At 35.5% G+C, this 14,741-nt stretch overlaps 1 protein-coding gene across 1 annotated transcript in view; it reads right to left on the minus strand.

The window, feature by feature from the left end:
- Positions 1–14,741, minus strand: part of PTPRZ1 (protein tyrosine phosphatase receptor type Z1) — a gene marked incomplete at both ends in the record, with an annotated part of 129,725 nt that overhangs the window by 12,182 nt on the left and 102,802 nt on the right. The window contains 4 exons of the mRNA XM_084206122.1: positions 969–1,065; positions 3,549–3,634; positions 6,846–6,937; positions 12,723–12,867. Coding sequence (XP_084062248.1) covers positions 969–1,065; positions 3,549–3,634; positions 6,846–6,937; positions 12,723–12,867 — 420 coding nt within the window. The remainder of the gene's footprint in view (positions 1–968; positions 1,066–3,548; positions 3,635–6,845; positions 6,938–12,722; positions 12,868–14,741) is intronic.

The following is a 14,741-nucleotide window of genomic DNA, read 5'->3' on the forward strand; positions in this document are numbered from 1 at the left end:
GGAGGAGCTGAAGTGTTCTGCAGCCTGCACTGATTGTAAGAACTACACTTGAGTCACTTCGAGAGGACAATTCTTGCTACTTCAGCTGCCCTAAGCTGCCTCTGCACTGCTTTTTAATAAAACAACCCCTGGGCTAGTGCCTTTTGTATGATCAGGTACAAAACACAGTGGCAGAGGAAAATCCCTGAGTTTTTGTCAGTTTAGAGACATCTTTAGCCAGAGAGATTGGCATTTCTGGTTGCTGGTATACATTTTCATCTGCCGGACAGCTGACTGGGTTCTGACTTTTTTTGTTAAGCTTTAGTGACACTGAATGCTGAAGATATATTTAATTTAGAACTTTTTTGTAATAAGAACAAAGTTGAAATGCTATAGAGAGTTAAAAAAAAAAAGTATTCAGCCACCAAATGATCAAAACCCCAGAAGAAATAGCTTGAAAAAGAGATTAAAAAAACTGAATAGATGTTTTTCAGAGAAGAAAAATCTGGGGGAGTAATGCAATGGGCAAACAAGCGTACTGGCTAATGAAGCTGTTGTATTACATTGTTGCCAGGCATAACACAACTTAAAACCAGAACATTTATGTTTATATTTGACAGTAAATGTATCCAGGGATTGTGAAGCTCATAGAGAAAATAAATCACCATTACTCTAAATCAAAGATGGATTAATTTTGACAATCAAAGCTTCTTTGGCCTTCTAATGTCATTATAACGAAATCTGCTGGCTCCTTTGGGTCGTGGCAGAAGACACAAATGTATCTTGCTAACCCATGCCCACCGAAGCAGCAGAATGTCAGAGGACTAACTTGAAGAAACGTGAAATCTGATGCTAACTCCTCTCCAAGGAGCACTTTGCTGATCAATAGCTGGAGCATAGAAGTATTTTTGCTCCTGCTAATAACATATAAATCTGTATTTGTTTATCATGATTTCTCGCACAAAACAACAAGTGATGCCTTTACTTACAAGCAACAATGTTTATATATCGATTCTTGTTCTTGTTGTCAGGGTGATTAGAGCTGTCTGATGTAATACCTAGATCTACAGTACAGCTCTGGATTTCCTGAAAAAAAAGTATGTCACACTTTAGTAACTGTTAAAACACATAAAATGTCTTCAAATACTGTAAGCAAGCATGAAAAGAACCACAACCTTACACCAAATTATCTATGATATTTTACAACTACTTCATTGCTAAAAAAAGTGCAGTGAAATAATTCCTTACCTGATAAAACTCTTTCAGTGTCTAATGAGGGAATGAATGCAAAAAAAGTAAAAAAAATCAAATTCCACAGCACAGAACAAATGGATAAGTGTTTATATAAATTACAATTACTATATGGAAAACAGTTATGGTCATGCAATATATCCATAATAGCAACAAAACTGAGTATTTTGATATAACTCCTAAAGGAAACGAGAGGTAATTTTCCCAGTTAAAATGCTAGCATCTCCTTTCCTATCTTTATCTTTAATGTTAGACTTCAGCCAGTGAAAGCTTGTACATATGAGCAACACCACAGACTTTAGCCAGATTATCTATATTTGTAACAGTTCACTGGAATTTCTATGTGTCCTTATAAATGCTTTAGTTTCTCTGAGGAAAGCTTTTGCTCTGTTTGCACTCAGCTGCACAACCTCCACTGAAGCAGGACTGTGCAGTTCAGCCAGCCTCACAGCACTCTGGAGAAGTCAGAGTTACAGCCCTCACTCGGGCTGCCAGCAGCTTCCCAGTGAAGCCAACAATTTTGTAAAGAGAGAGACAGGCTTGACAAGACAGGCACAAAGTCTGGAAGACTCACAAAATGAATTCATTTTATTGGTTACTTTAGCTGACAGGAAACTCAAGCATTTATAAGGTCCACACTTTTAAACAGCAAATACATTGCCATTACTAGAAGTACGAATGGTGTTTTCCAACACTCTTTAGAATTCATTTTAATATCAATCATCTAGTGTACTTAAATACCTATATGAAACATTGCTTTCAGTTTAAAAATTAGATTTCAAATGAGTTACTTTGTAGTAATAGGAAAAAAAACTTGCTACCGCCCTCCCCCAAAAAAACACATCTGAACCACCTTTGTACTCTTCAAATGTATGCTAACTCTGCAAAGACAATTACTATATTTCAGTTTTTCCCAATCTTCTAAGTTCTCTATCAGTAGAGAAAAGAACTGAACACTATTTCTGGAGTAGTCCATAAAGCTAAAAAAGATCTCCAACAAATGGCGAGGACACAGATTTTTTTTTTGGTAATAGTTAAAACTAGCATGAAATATTTCAGATGGTGCAGCTGTAGCTCAGAGACATGCACCACGCACTATATTTGGTCTTTAGGTCACTGCTGTAATTTAGGAAAGGTAAAATTGTAGGAAAAGATCAATTTAGAATGAACAATCTGATTTCTGTATTGCTGTACTCGCTAATGCTGAAAGAACTTTGTATCCATTTTATTTACATACAGTCCTTCAGCATCTGCTCTTATTAACAGCTAGTCAAGCTGGAGTCCAGTTCCATCAGTGCATATGCACATGTGTAATATATGAATATGTACTGGACATTCACAAATATTTACAAATTTGGTCCCACAGTCAAATGGATATTCTGAATGTTAAATGAATTCAAGGAGAAATACTGATGAAGAAGGTTATGTGAAGGACATGGAATTTTTGGTCCACTGGATCACAATACATTGGCTGGGGAAACAAAAGTAAACCTGAAGATGCAAAACTCTGAATTTTTACTTTCATTATTGTTTTTGCAACAGGAATATTACTATAGTATTTTACCTTAATATAGATCTGCTGAAATACTCGTTTCCATTCCAACTGACTGATTTTATTAGAAATCTCTCATAAAAATTGCTCATGGCACAGCTTTAATTAGGTATTTGGGGTTCTAATGCTTATGTGAATTAAGTTAGAACATATCCAAATTTAAAGTGATTGCAATACACGAGTGGGAAAAACAATGAAGATCATTAATTACATATGGTGATAGTGCATTATACGATTAGAGTATATGTTTCAAGATTTTGAAATACCTCTTATGAACCATATACTTTAGGAAAGGAACTGTTAAAATTTCACTACCACATATGAAGACTACATTAGTTCCCCTGTTAATCAGAAGTCTTGCCACTTGTACTCATTATTACTTCCATTTTATTTTCTCTGTAAATGGAACAAGCAAATATGAGTAGCTTCTGCAAAATTCAATTTTCATTAATATTGGAAAAGCTTTAGATCTATCACTATATCTGATAAACCATATACATTGCACTACCTTTGCACAGTTTATCCCCATGTTTTTTTGTATTTTATCACAATAATAAACATTCTCATTTATATTCCAGTCCTGATTTTAGGAATCTCCCTAGGCTTTATGCATCAACTCCTTACTGTGCTCAAAGCACTCACATTTACATGCATTCATGAAACTGCTGCCGAAGTCAGAACATAATGCCCCAATTTTTGTTTGCAGGCATTTAAACTTAACATTATTTGTATGTGCGAATAAAAAGATGACATCATAGAGCCATACCTCAAATTCTTCAGAAAAACCATTACTTGCATGTAAATCTGCAACATGTTTGGGAAAATGCTTTATTGGAATTGCTCCAACATCATCTTAGGGGTGGGAAAAGACAAAAAATATATTTATGTAGAATAAAAAGCCAGTGACATATAATGAAGTTTATATGTAGGCAATCCACAAAACATCCTGAAATAAAATTCTTGGCATGAACTTTGGATATACAACTCCCAAAAAACCACATCATCCTTTGATGCCATTAACATTTCCAAAATAGCTACCTAACACTTGTACATTTCTAAATTATTATTTGGAAAGAAGATAATGAAAATGCCTCGCTAGGTCTTGCTCTGTCTGTAAGCCCCCCAAATCAAGGAGTTGATTCTGCAAGATGCTGAGCTCATCTGTAAATAGAAGAACGCACAAAATTCCCTGTGAATCCAAGGAGACCTGGGAGGATTAGCTCATTGCTGCAAGATGTTCAAAAGGAGAGAGCACAGCTCTGAATAATTCTGGTAAGTAGGAATGATTAGGCAGAGTTGTCTGGGTGCTCCACGCTGATCAGTGTTGCACTGGAACTTGGAGCCACACAGTCCCAAGCCTACTAAATTAAAGCAGCATTATGCCAATATTTTCACATTAACTGACACTTGCATGTTTGCACTGGCATCTGAAAGAAACAGGAATTAATTTTCATATTTTACTGTGTTAGTGACTACCTTCCATACAGAATTTTCTCCCAGCTCTCCTTGTGATTCTATGATTACCTATTGATAATAATTTTATGTCTGATGACAGATTTTCACATTAGGCTTCATACTTCAAGTTTTAAATGAAAGATTTATGTTTAAGACTTTTTGGCTACTCACAAAGAAAACATCTACACTCTCAAGGAATAAATATGATTAAAGTAACATCTCTATTTCACTTTAGACAAATACAAAAAACCACTTGTGTAGAACATGCACCAGAAATAACATTAAAAACCTTTGGGACTTTTAATCTTCTCTTTACTGCAAATATGCTGTGTAAACAAAGTCATCTGTTTGCTAATTATCTGCTAAAGGATGATATTATTTCACTGAGATTTGGTTCTGAAGAATGATTTTTTTGGATTTTTTTTTAAAGTCTTTCATGGTTTATTTCACAATCTGTAATTTCATCACCATTTCATATGTGAACAAAATGTCAGAAACATTGAACAAGGACCTGTTATTCACATCAACAGATGTTCAGTATTTAGCCCACCTAATAATTTTAGCTTTCAGTTACCAAGAATTTGTTGATTTGTACTAAGATCCATCTGGTCTCCCACTTATATGACTGGATCTGAATACAAAAAGTGAATTTATCCAGTCAAGCCTAAGAGAAGCTGAACAAATGTGTAACACAATCTTCACACTTTGGAGATGAAACCTGGCATGAAGTGTTTATCCTAATGGTGTGCAAACACAAAACCAGAAGGGAAGGTAAATTACCCCCAAAAAATGAGTACAATAATGGAGAAATAAATCTTGGATTTTGTTTCCTTGCCCATGCAAGTCTCCCAATTCAATCACTTCTGAACCCAGGAATGAATTTTATATCTGGATGGCAAGTATCACTCCAAACTACTTAGAATTTGATAGTGGATCTGAATCCTGTCCTGTAATTCATTACTATTTAAATGCATCTTTGAATTGTGCTGTGAAGGGCCATGGCATTTTCTCTGAATAACTGCAGATCTCCTATCTTTGCCAATGAAAGGAAGGAAAACTTAATATATAATTCCATGGAAGGAAAACTTAATATATAATGAGGTCTGTGGAGTGTGCTTTTGGTCACAACCATGAGAATTAAACTTAGCAGTTGCAAAACACTCTTCCTGCCTTACACTCTTTTCTAGTATTATACTGTAATTAGATGCAATTGTAAAATTACACTGTTGAAACATCTGTGCAATAGAAAACACAGTAACTGTTCACTTTACATCTGTTGCATGCAAAATAAAACTATTTCCTTAGTGCTTGCAGCTTTTTCCATAAAATATTTTGTCTATCTTCAGTCACTGAGAAAAAAAAAATTCTCTTTAATATTTATCACCATTTCAGAAGGAAAACCTCCAGTTTCAAAACAGGGACTCAGAATAAATGTAAGTGTAATTATGAAATGGAAAACACTTTCCCCCCAAGGTGAGTTGGTCAGGAAAAATGGTAAGAAAATGATACAGTTGTAGTTCAATACAGTTAATGATGGAGAATTAAAGCAGAGATTTCTTATGATTGCTGCTTATTCATATATAATCATGTTTTCTGAAATCAAGCCATAGCTCTGCTTTTTAACCATTTAGTAATAGGTTATGCATCTCCTAATAGCGTCAAACCATACAAGATGCATTTAAAGATGTCTACAATTAAGTTACAATGGAAGCCCAATGTTTGGGATCTATTTGTGTTTACTAGTTATTCACACAATTTACTAGCTATTCTTCCTCTAGCCATTCCATGAAAATCCATCTCCTTATATAATAGCATAGTTTGCAAAAACATTACTTGTGGAACAAGATAACCTTGTCTCATAGGTGAGAATGTGGCTTAGGATCTGCTTTAGAATTAATTGATTTGGGGTTTAAGTAGAGGAATGAAATTAATCTATTTCATTCTACACAGACTGAAAAAACTGGAAGGCTGCACATGCTCCTGTGATGCCCTTTGAGAAAAGAAAGGAAACAGTTTCCCCAAATAAATGTGGTGGATGTAGAATCAGAAGATGCTAATAATATTCTGAATGTCTGTATTATTTTAATGAGAGGTTCAAATAGCGATACCATAGTAATTATGCTAGTAAAATATCTAAGTATAAGAACACGCTGTAATTGCAAGTGAAATGCAGACAGATGAGGCACATCCTCATCCTGCTGGTAAAAAGAATAGGACATGGTCTATACACAGGTGACAAATCCAATTAGAGGCAGAAATACAACAGAATCTGTTGCTGGTGTAATTCTCTAGAGCTATTTAGTGTAGCTCAGAGGGCTACATGAGCAGCCACTCGAGGGAGGCTACACTTAAGATGGCTACAAAGCACAGAGTATCCTTGAGGCAACACTGTAAACTGAAGATATTTCTCTTCTGTGTTACCTATAGAAGGGACTATTAATAACACAAGTCTGCCAGTATCAAGTGTACCTGTTTACACAGATTTGTGCAAGAGGTTACAAATCTCTGGTTTACAGATGTTATAGTATTTGAAGAATTCATATTGACACATTTAAAGCAGCATCTTCCAACAGTTAACACCAATCCACAGAACAGTTGCCAGAAATACCTGAGACTGGGAAGATTGGAGCTGGGGGAGCAGAAATCACTCGAGGTGATGTATTATCTTCTAAATAAAAATGAGCAGTCTGGAAACATTTCCTAGAGAGGCATAAATATACAAAAAAAAAAAAAAAAAATTGAACAAAAAGAGACCAACAAAATGCCACCAAAACATTACCTGAAATGATTTAGAATTCTGGCATTATTGAGTCAGAAAGAAAAATCATGGTTTTGAAAACCAGTTTTCATATAGTGTCAAAGACTACTGCTACAATATAAATATTCCCCCAGCACACCACCAAATTATGTATACAACATGAAGATACTACATTACCTCAGCATAATACATAGTTCATGCATCTTTACCTATACCAGAGGCAGAAGATAGAGCACATATCAGACATAGTGACAGCCAAAAGAAAAACTCTGCATCAGGAGCTACTGTAGATGCTGCATAACTCCAAGTACAAAAAACATCACTGTCTTCCTTACTTAACCAAATTCCCTTAAATACTTACTGTTCCCTTTGATGTGATGATGCTAGCCTGAAGATGGAGCAATGTTTGAGATCAGTTCTGGTATTTCATAGATGCTGGTATTTGATAGATGCTACTGCAGACACGGAAATGCAATAAAAGCAACATGCCCTGTAACTGCCCAACCAGTGGCTCTAGAACTGCTGTGACTGGGGCTAAACAACTTTTCATAATGTAATTGCAACACTGAGGGACACCTTAACCAAGGAGGACTTCCCAAAGTTGACAGACAGAAACAGGGAAATTTCTAACTCCAGGAGATGCTAGCTTTGTGGCAAAAACATTGAAGTATGAATGCAAATGGAACCAAGCTCAACTATGACTCACAATGTTATTTGTATCTGTGCTATAATCCAGATGTGAAGATAATGGGAATAGCATCTGTTAAGAATTCAAGCTATTCAAAGGAATGAATAACCAACTGCTGCTGTAAACATTGCAAAGCCTCTTTAATTAAAAAATCTCTATATGATTAGACATACTAATAACAATCTTAACTTTGGGTCATTTAATCTCTGAAATATTATTCATAATCATTACATTTTAAAAGAAATATATGCCTCATGCAAATACTAATCTCATTTTATAGTTACAAGATTCTGCTTCTTCAGATATGTTGGCTGCAGCTATTGTATGATTGTTATTATGCGTAATCACTGTTATTTTAAATTCTGTATCACTGCAGTCATAAAAACTGCATAATTCTGTTCCTGTATCACTGCAGTCATAAAAACCCTCATATAATTGTCATAAACAGAAATAAATTTTGAAGACACTTTGAGAAATAGATAGGGAATATGTGGCTGTTGTCATTCTTTCCAGAACCATTAATATAGATAATAAAGACTTTGGTAAGCTTATTTGAATTAATCCTCTGGGAAACAAGCCTATGTTCTCAGAATATGTTGAGAATTTTCTATCAGTGTACAATACAGATTCTCTTAAAACACAAGAAAAAGCAGACAGCTACCTAAAAGAGAAAACTGAGACATGCAAAATAATTCTGGTAACTCACATGACAATGAAATTTGATGTCCAGCTAGAATTCTCTAAAAGTTCTATTTGTGATGTTCACAGAGAAACTTTGACTTTAGATGAGATATTTGGAGCAATACTATTTGTTACGTACGTGGTTTTACTTAGACATGACAATTTTAGATGCAGGCCAAGAACCCACTCTGGAGGAACCTGGAAACACCCTTCTAAAATATTAGAGTCTCTAGCATCAGAGTTAGTGGCTGCTGAGGTGAAAGAGCCTGTCTCCATGCTAGCATAAAACTCGAGAGTTAGTATCACAACTGTGTGTGAAATACCTGTGAGATGCAGGCAAGTCTCCAAGTCTTCAAATCATGAAAAACTTTGGAAAGTCTGGCCCTGTCTGCTGGGCACAGCAAATGCTGTTTTGTGTTTATTAAAAACTGTACCAACCAAACATGCCAAGCAGTCTGATATGAAAGCTCCAAACCCAAAAACTGTCTTTCCCCCAGATGTCTACTGCTTGTGAGCAACCACCACATGTAAGGTTTATGGACTAACGTTGTCACTGATTTGCTTGAGAAAAGATTGAGCTACAAAGAATTTAATTAGCATAATGACTTTCACATCTAAAGCTGCACTTAAAATGTCCTCATATTATGCCATACACTCATTATCCCTCACTGAGTCAATGTATTTTTAATCTTTAAAAATTAATTGTGGCTGAAAATAAATTACACCCTTAGCACATTCGGAAGACAAATTCATAGCAGTTGACTTAACCTGTAATAAGACTCATAAATAGGCACTCCATCTGCTTCTGCATCAGCACTGAAAGCCTTCATGACTAAACCTAATGTTAATACTCACATCTCGTTAATTATCACTTGTTGTTAATGAAAAAAGTGATGACTATTTCAAACTTCCAGACAAAGGTCCCATCACTCAATAACCTGATTATTTAATTTACACCTTTCATCACAGCACTTAGATCTCCAACCTAAAACTGTAATTTGTAATTTAGACACTGCACTTGTTCAAACACACACTTTATATATGGGGGCAGTGCTGAATTAATTACAGTCTGGATCTGTGCAGCAGCAGCAGCAGCACTTCAGTCTGACAGGAGGGACACTACATCTGAATGAACACTTCAACGGCAACTACGTGAGACTACAAGGCCAAGCCTCAGACTGCGGGGGACACAGATTTTCATTCGGGCCCCTGGACCCAAATGTGCGCTCGCTTCTGCCCCGGGGCAGGGAGCGCTGGGAGCCGGGCGGGGAGATGAGATGTGCCTCTGTGAGAAGATGTGTTTGTGCCTCTGCTGCTCATGCAGAATGGTCTTAGAGGCATGAATACTTCTTTCTCTGAAAACTTCAGTGTCTTTTGAGCTCACTAGGCATTGAGCTCAGTAGGCATTCTCAAATGCTTACTAGATTTTTTTAAAATGTACAGATAATTTAAAGATCTGGTAAACGCAAAGGATCTATAAGTGGATCCTCAATGGATGCTAATTATTCAGTTTTTAAATAGCTGCAATTAATTTCTATGTGTTTCTCAAGTGGAATTTTAATAATCAGATTTTATTAAGACTTTTATTTATGACATGGCACACTGTTGAAAAGTTTTTCCTTTATGTATGGATGAGTGTGGCCATTGTATATTTAAATCTAGTTAAAGTGTTTCTGCATGTCCAAGCTTAACAATTCTCAGAGAGGGTTCTCAACTCTGTTCCCATAAACTTATCACAGGACTCAAGGCATTAGTTCAAATCATGGCTAAGAAAAAGGAACATTGTCTGACAGGTATGATTCAAATTATATAGGGTGGTAGAAGAAATTTAAAATTCAAATGACTGCTCAGGGTGTTGTCTGTCATTGGGTTGGTAATTTCTGAAATGTTGTTATCATGAAATGCCTAACAGGCTGCATGACAGGCAGCTGATCCTCAGTATGTCTACAGATGCACATGGACCTGGAAGTGCATTAGCAGTTTGTGGTTCATGTCATCAGAGCTGGTCTTTCACTACAATTCACATGTGTTTATTGAAAAAGAATTTTGAATGGTGCAAGATCCAGTGATAACTGTTACCATGTTACTATTCTCCAAGCTCTTCATACAATAAACATTATAAAAGCTGATCTGCACAAATATCAATAATTAAGCAGAATAGTAATAATGAAGTCATCAAGAAGAGAGCAAGTACATTCAGGTATTCCTGCCACATCTCTGCTGCAAGAAAGCAGACAAATACTGAAAGAAATGGATAGACTAGGTTTGGACAGAAAATTCTCTCTAAAGCAATTTTAAAAAGTCTATCTGGACAGGAAGGCCACTAGACAGGGCAAAGAATCTCCTTGTTTATTCCACTGTAATCATAATCACACTGAAGAAATGAAAGGAAAATTACATTGCTTGAAAATTGCTTGAATTAAAAAAGATACACAAAACTAAATAGTTTAAAATTGTGTATTTTCGTACTGGTAATTATTCAATCTTTAGACAATATTGCCATTAGAAGTTTTAATCCCTGTCAGAGAAATAAATATCTATCAAAAAAAGATTTAAATTGTGCCTAATGAGATAGTGAAGAGATTGAGGAATTTCCTCAAGTGCTGATTAACAATTTCATTTAAAAAAAACCCCAAAACCAAAACCCAAACAACAGATGGTGCAGAATTATTTTTCTGATACAAGTCATTAAAGTGAAGAAATAAATAATTTTGCCTTTCTTTAACCCTGAGAGACTGGAACTTGTTGCTCTTGGTAGTTATTTGGTCTAAAACCAAATAACACACCTTTTGAATATTCTAACAAGGAGCTAATAGTGGGAACAACCCAAAACATGTTCATTCATGCGACCAGCTGAGATAGACCAATGGTTTTTCTGGACTACCATTGCAAAAGAAATATAGAATAACTTCTTGTAAACCCAAATGTTTTTATGAACTTTAATAAGAGAAAATAATTGGCCCAAATTAGGGGAAAAAAAGTGCAAGATAAAAAGAAACATTAACATCTAAGAGCAATTATTTCAAAATGAACTAAATCTATTAGAAAAATCTTACAGAATTTCTACTACTATTTTCCAGGCTTAATGAAATCTGCATAGCAATGAAGTTAATATTCTGATTTTTTTCCAGTCTTTAATAAGAGGTGAGTGTTTGGGCAACTTTGAAAGAGGGCCATAAAGTCCTATCTACGATGCATAGTCTTTATGTTCCGTTCCCCTGAAATAAGAAATAGTTCCTGGTGTTATCATAATGCCAAGAGAATTTTGAGGATTAACAATAAAAGAGCTCCATATTTTATTTTGTAGTACACAAGAAATACAGAAAAGATTAGATTCAAGGCAAGAAGATCTTCTTGCTAACGGGATTTTTGTTTCATTTTGAAAGACCTGTTTTACAGAATTGCTCAATCCCAGAGAAAGAATACAAAATGAACACAATGTTATTTGACAAAAACAAGCTTGTAACGTGTAGGATTACTAGAACTGCCTTGTACAATCTGGGTCTTTAAATGCATGGCCTTCTTTGGCAAATAGAAGAGATTTCAAATACTGCTCAGCATCAGGGATGAAACCCTTTGGAAGTTGAATATGAACAATCATGTTGCATAACATGAATGTCAAAAAAAGATTCTTAGAATGTAGGGGGGTAGATGGAAATCCTGGGATGGAGAATAGAGTTACCCAACTAAGCATAAACTAAGAAATGACTTTTGCAATTATTATGGCAATTAACTACTACTTTGAAAAGCAGAAGAAATCTTTCTCAAGGTTCATAAACTGAGTGTTTTTAATCATGGCAAAGGCTGCCTGACTCACTAGTAAACTTGCCTGGAACAAAGGATGCTTGAACTCAATTTCTCCAGCCTAGTCTGTTCAAGGATGGAATGAGTTCTGTCCCCAGGTGGGACACACCCTCATAGGCCAACAGAAAACATAGTCCTGTTGAGGACAATAGATTCTCATTCTAAATTGATAACTACCTTTTTTAATGGGTAAAGGATTAGTAAATAGCCCCATGCCACAATGTCTATTTTTCTTCTCCCGCTTGTTTTTCTCAGAGCTCTGTTTAGTCACTTGGTTTCTAGGCATCAATCATGAGTTATTGTTTACTAAGGTCTATCAATATGGGAATAAACTATTTGTAGTGGTTAAACCCTCTGGAATAAAAAAATTGCATCTGAGTATTTTGTACAGAAACCACTTTATTTTGTCATCTTTATGACCCTGAGCAATATGAAGGCAAGGTAAGAGACAAGATCCAATCTCCCTCCTGTAAACCAGCTCAGTAATGCCCACCACATTTTTCAAATCATACCTCTTTAGAACTGAAAAAAAGATCAACCAAAATACAACTTACCTCCAGTAAATGAGAATACCCACAAGAATCACTAGACAGATAAAAGTCAGGGCTGATACGACCACAAGTGGTATAACTGTCTTCTTCTCTGATTCCAGACTCTCAGCTAGACCAATACGAGACTCATGGCTAATATTACTTGCCTCTGCAGTCAGAGAAAATTGAAACAGTCCAAGTTTAAATTCTGAGAAATGCACAGCACAGGTGAATGTGTCTTATAATGAGCTAATTTAATATCACTTACCTCTATTTTTTACTATGTACTGCAGAAAGTTTATACATTTGCAAACCAGCTTACAGAAGATAAGCAGATAGAAGGTAAAGCAAAGTGTTCAAGCTTATGTGACTCAGCCCTCCAGCAGTGGAGACTTCTCTTTGTAAGAATAGCAGACTGTTGTTAAAATTCAGAAGAAAGTTTTTTTATTTTAATCTGTTTTATTAGCTGAAAGCCAAATGAGTTAAGAAATCTGAATACATAATATTGGAATGTGCATTGGAATTGATATTAAACTGTCAGTCATATAATGCAAATCACTTCTCTGGCTAATAGGTTCATATAAAAATTATCATGCAAAAGTCTTTATGTGTTTGCTGTGTTACAGCTTAGCTTTCTGTATTTTTATCCATTGCCCATTCTGCCCTTATAGATACATCCTGCTTCCTTTGAATCCACTTGCCTCTCTCAACTATACTGGAGCCACAATTAAATTTCCCACCTCCATCTTTACAGGCGCTCAAATTATTATTTAGATGTTGCTTTGGTTTCATATTTTTGTGAGCCATATACTGTTGGATGACAGAAATATTTGGACATGGGAATCTGTATGAAGATTAAAAGAAAATATTTTATAATTTCATTAAAGAAAGAAACACAATGGTGGACAACACCAATACTTTATTTTTAGCTTTGGTCATACCTCCAGAAGCAAGTATTTCAAAGTTGTGACTTTGATGTAAAATAACTGACTTATTTCAATTTGTGCAGTTTACTGTGAGCATTATTTGAGTTAAAATGCAGAAATAAGCACTTTTGTGCTTTCTAGAATTAAACCCCTAGAATGTTTTCTGCTTTTGCGAACAGTCCTAATGCAATGAATTTTCTGTATAAGAGCAGAATTTTGCTGTATAGAAAACATCTGCACTCCATTGGGATTTCAAGAGACCAATTCTACATGAATGAAAAGCTTTTACACAAAGAGAGGAAGGAATGGAGTTGAATCTGGGGAAAAAAAAAAAAAAGACAGCAAATTACATGCTCTAAATAGGATGTGAAAAACAAATGGCTTCACACACTACAGATTTCCAGGCAGCTCTATTTTCTTCCATTTTCTTGAGTTTAGAGGCTTTCAGGACTTTATGTGCAAAAAGGTCTACGCTCTAATTTTGCAGATGTCTTCTTGGTTTAAATTCAAAATACTCTTTAACACCCATATAAATCACTTCTCTTTAAATTCTGCAGATCAATGGGCAAAGTAATTGAAGGCACAAAGTTGCTTCTGAAAAATCTCCAAGTTTCTGTTGAGTAGGTTAAAATTGGTGCTTCCTATTGATTCCAGAGAAAAACTATGTGTATGCATGAGAAAGCACAATATAATTCCTTTGAAACAGTAAGACTTGCTATCCAACTCTGGACTAATTCACAGCATAAAATCCAATCCTATCTGTGTGATGACAGTGTTCCTTCAAACTTCATGACCATATTCTATTAGGACTCCTCCTATAGGGAATGAAATGCAGGCTTCTCCTGTAACAGAGGGTTTCTTGCCTACTTCATTCACTCCAATGATGGCAGCTGAAAAGGCAGTCTCAGCCATAGCAGATTTCTTTGATTTCTAATAACTGATGTGTTTGGATCCTTTGCATATTTCTTTCTATTAATTTGTCTTAGTTTTTCAACAGAAGTTGAAAAGTCTGGGTAGGCACAGAGGTCTTATGGAGAAAATCGTAGTTCAGAAAAACCATAATTATGCATCAACAGCTACAAGACTGGGAAGAGTTTAAATGACAACATTTTTCTGT

This window comes from Fringilla coelebs (assembly GCF_963513975.1).
Source record: "Fringilla coelebs genome assembly, chromosome: 5".
Classification (NCBI taxonomy): domain Eukaryota; kingdom Metazoa; phylum Chordata; class Aves; order Passeriformes; family Fringillidae; genus Fringilla; species Fringilla coelebs.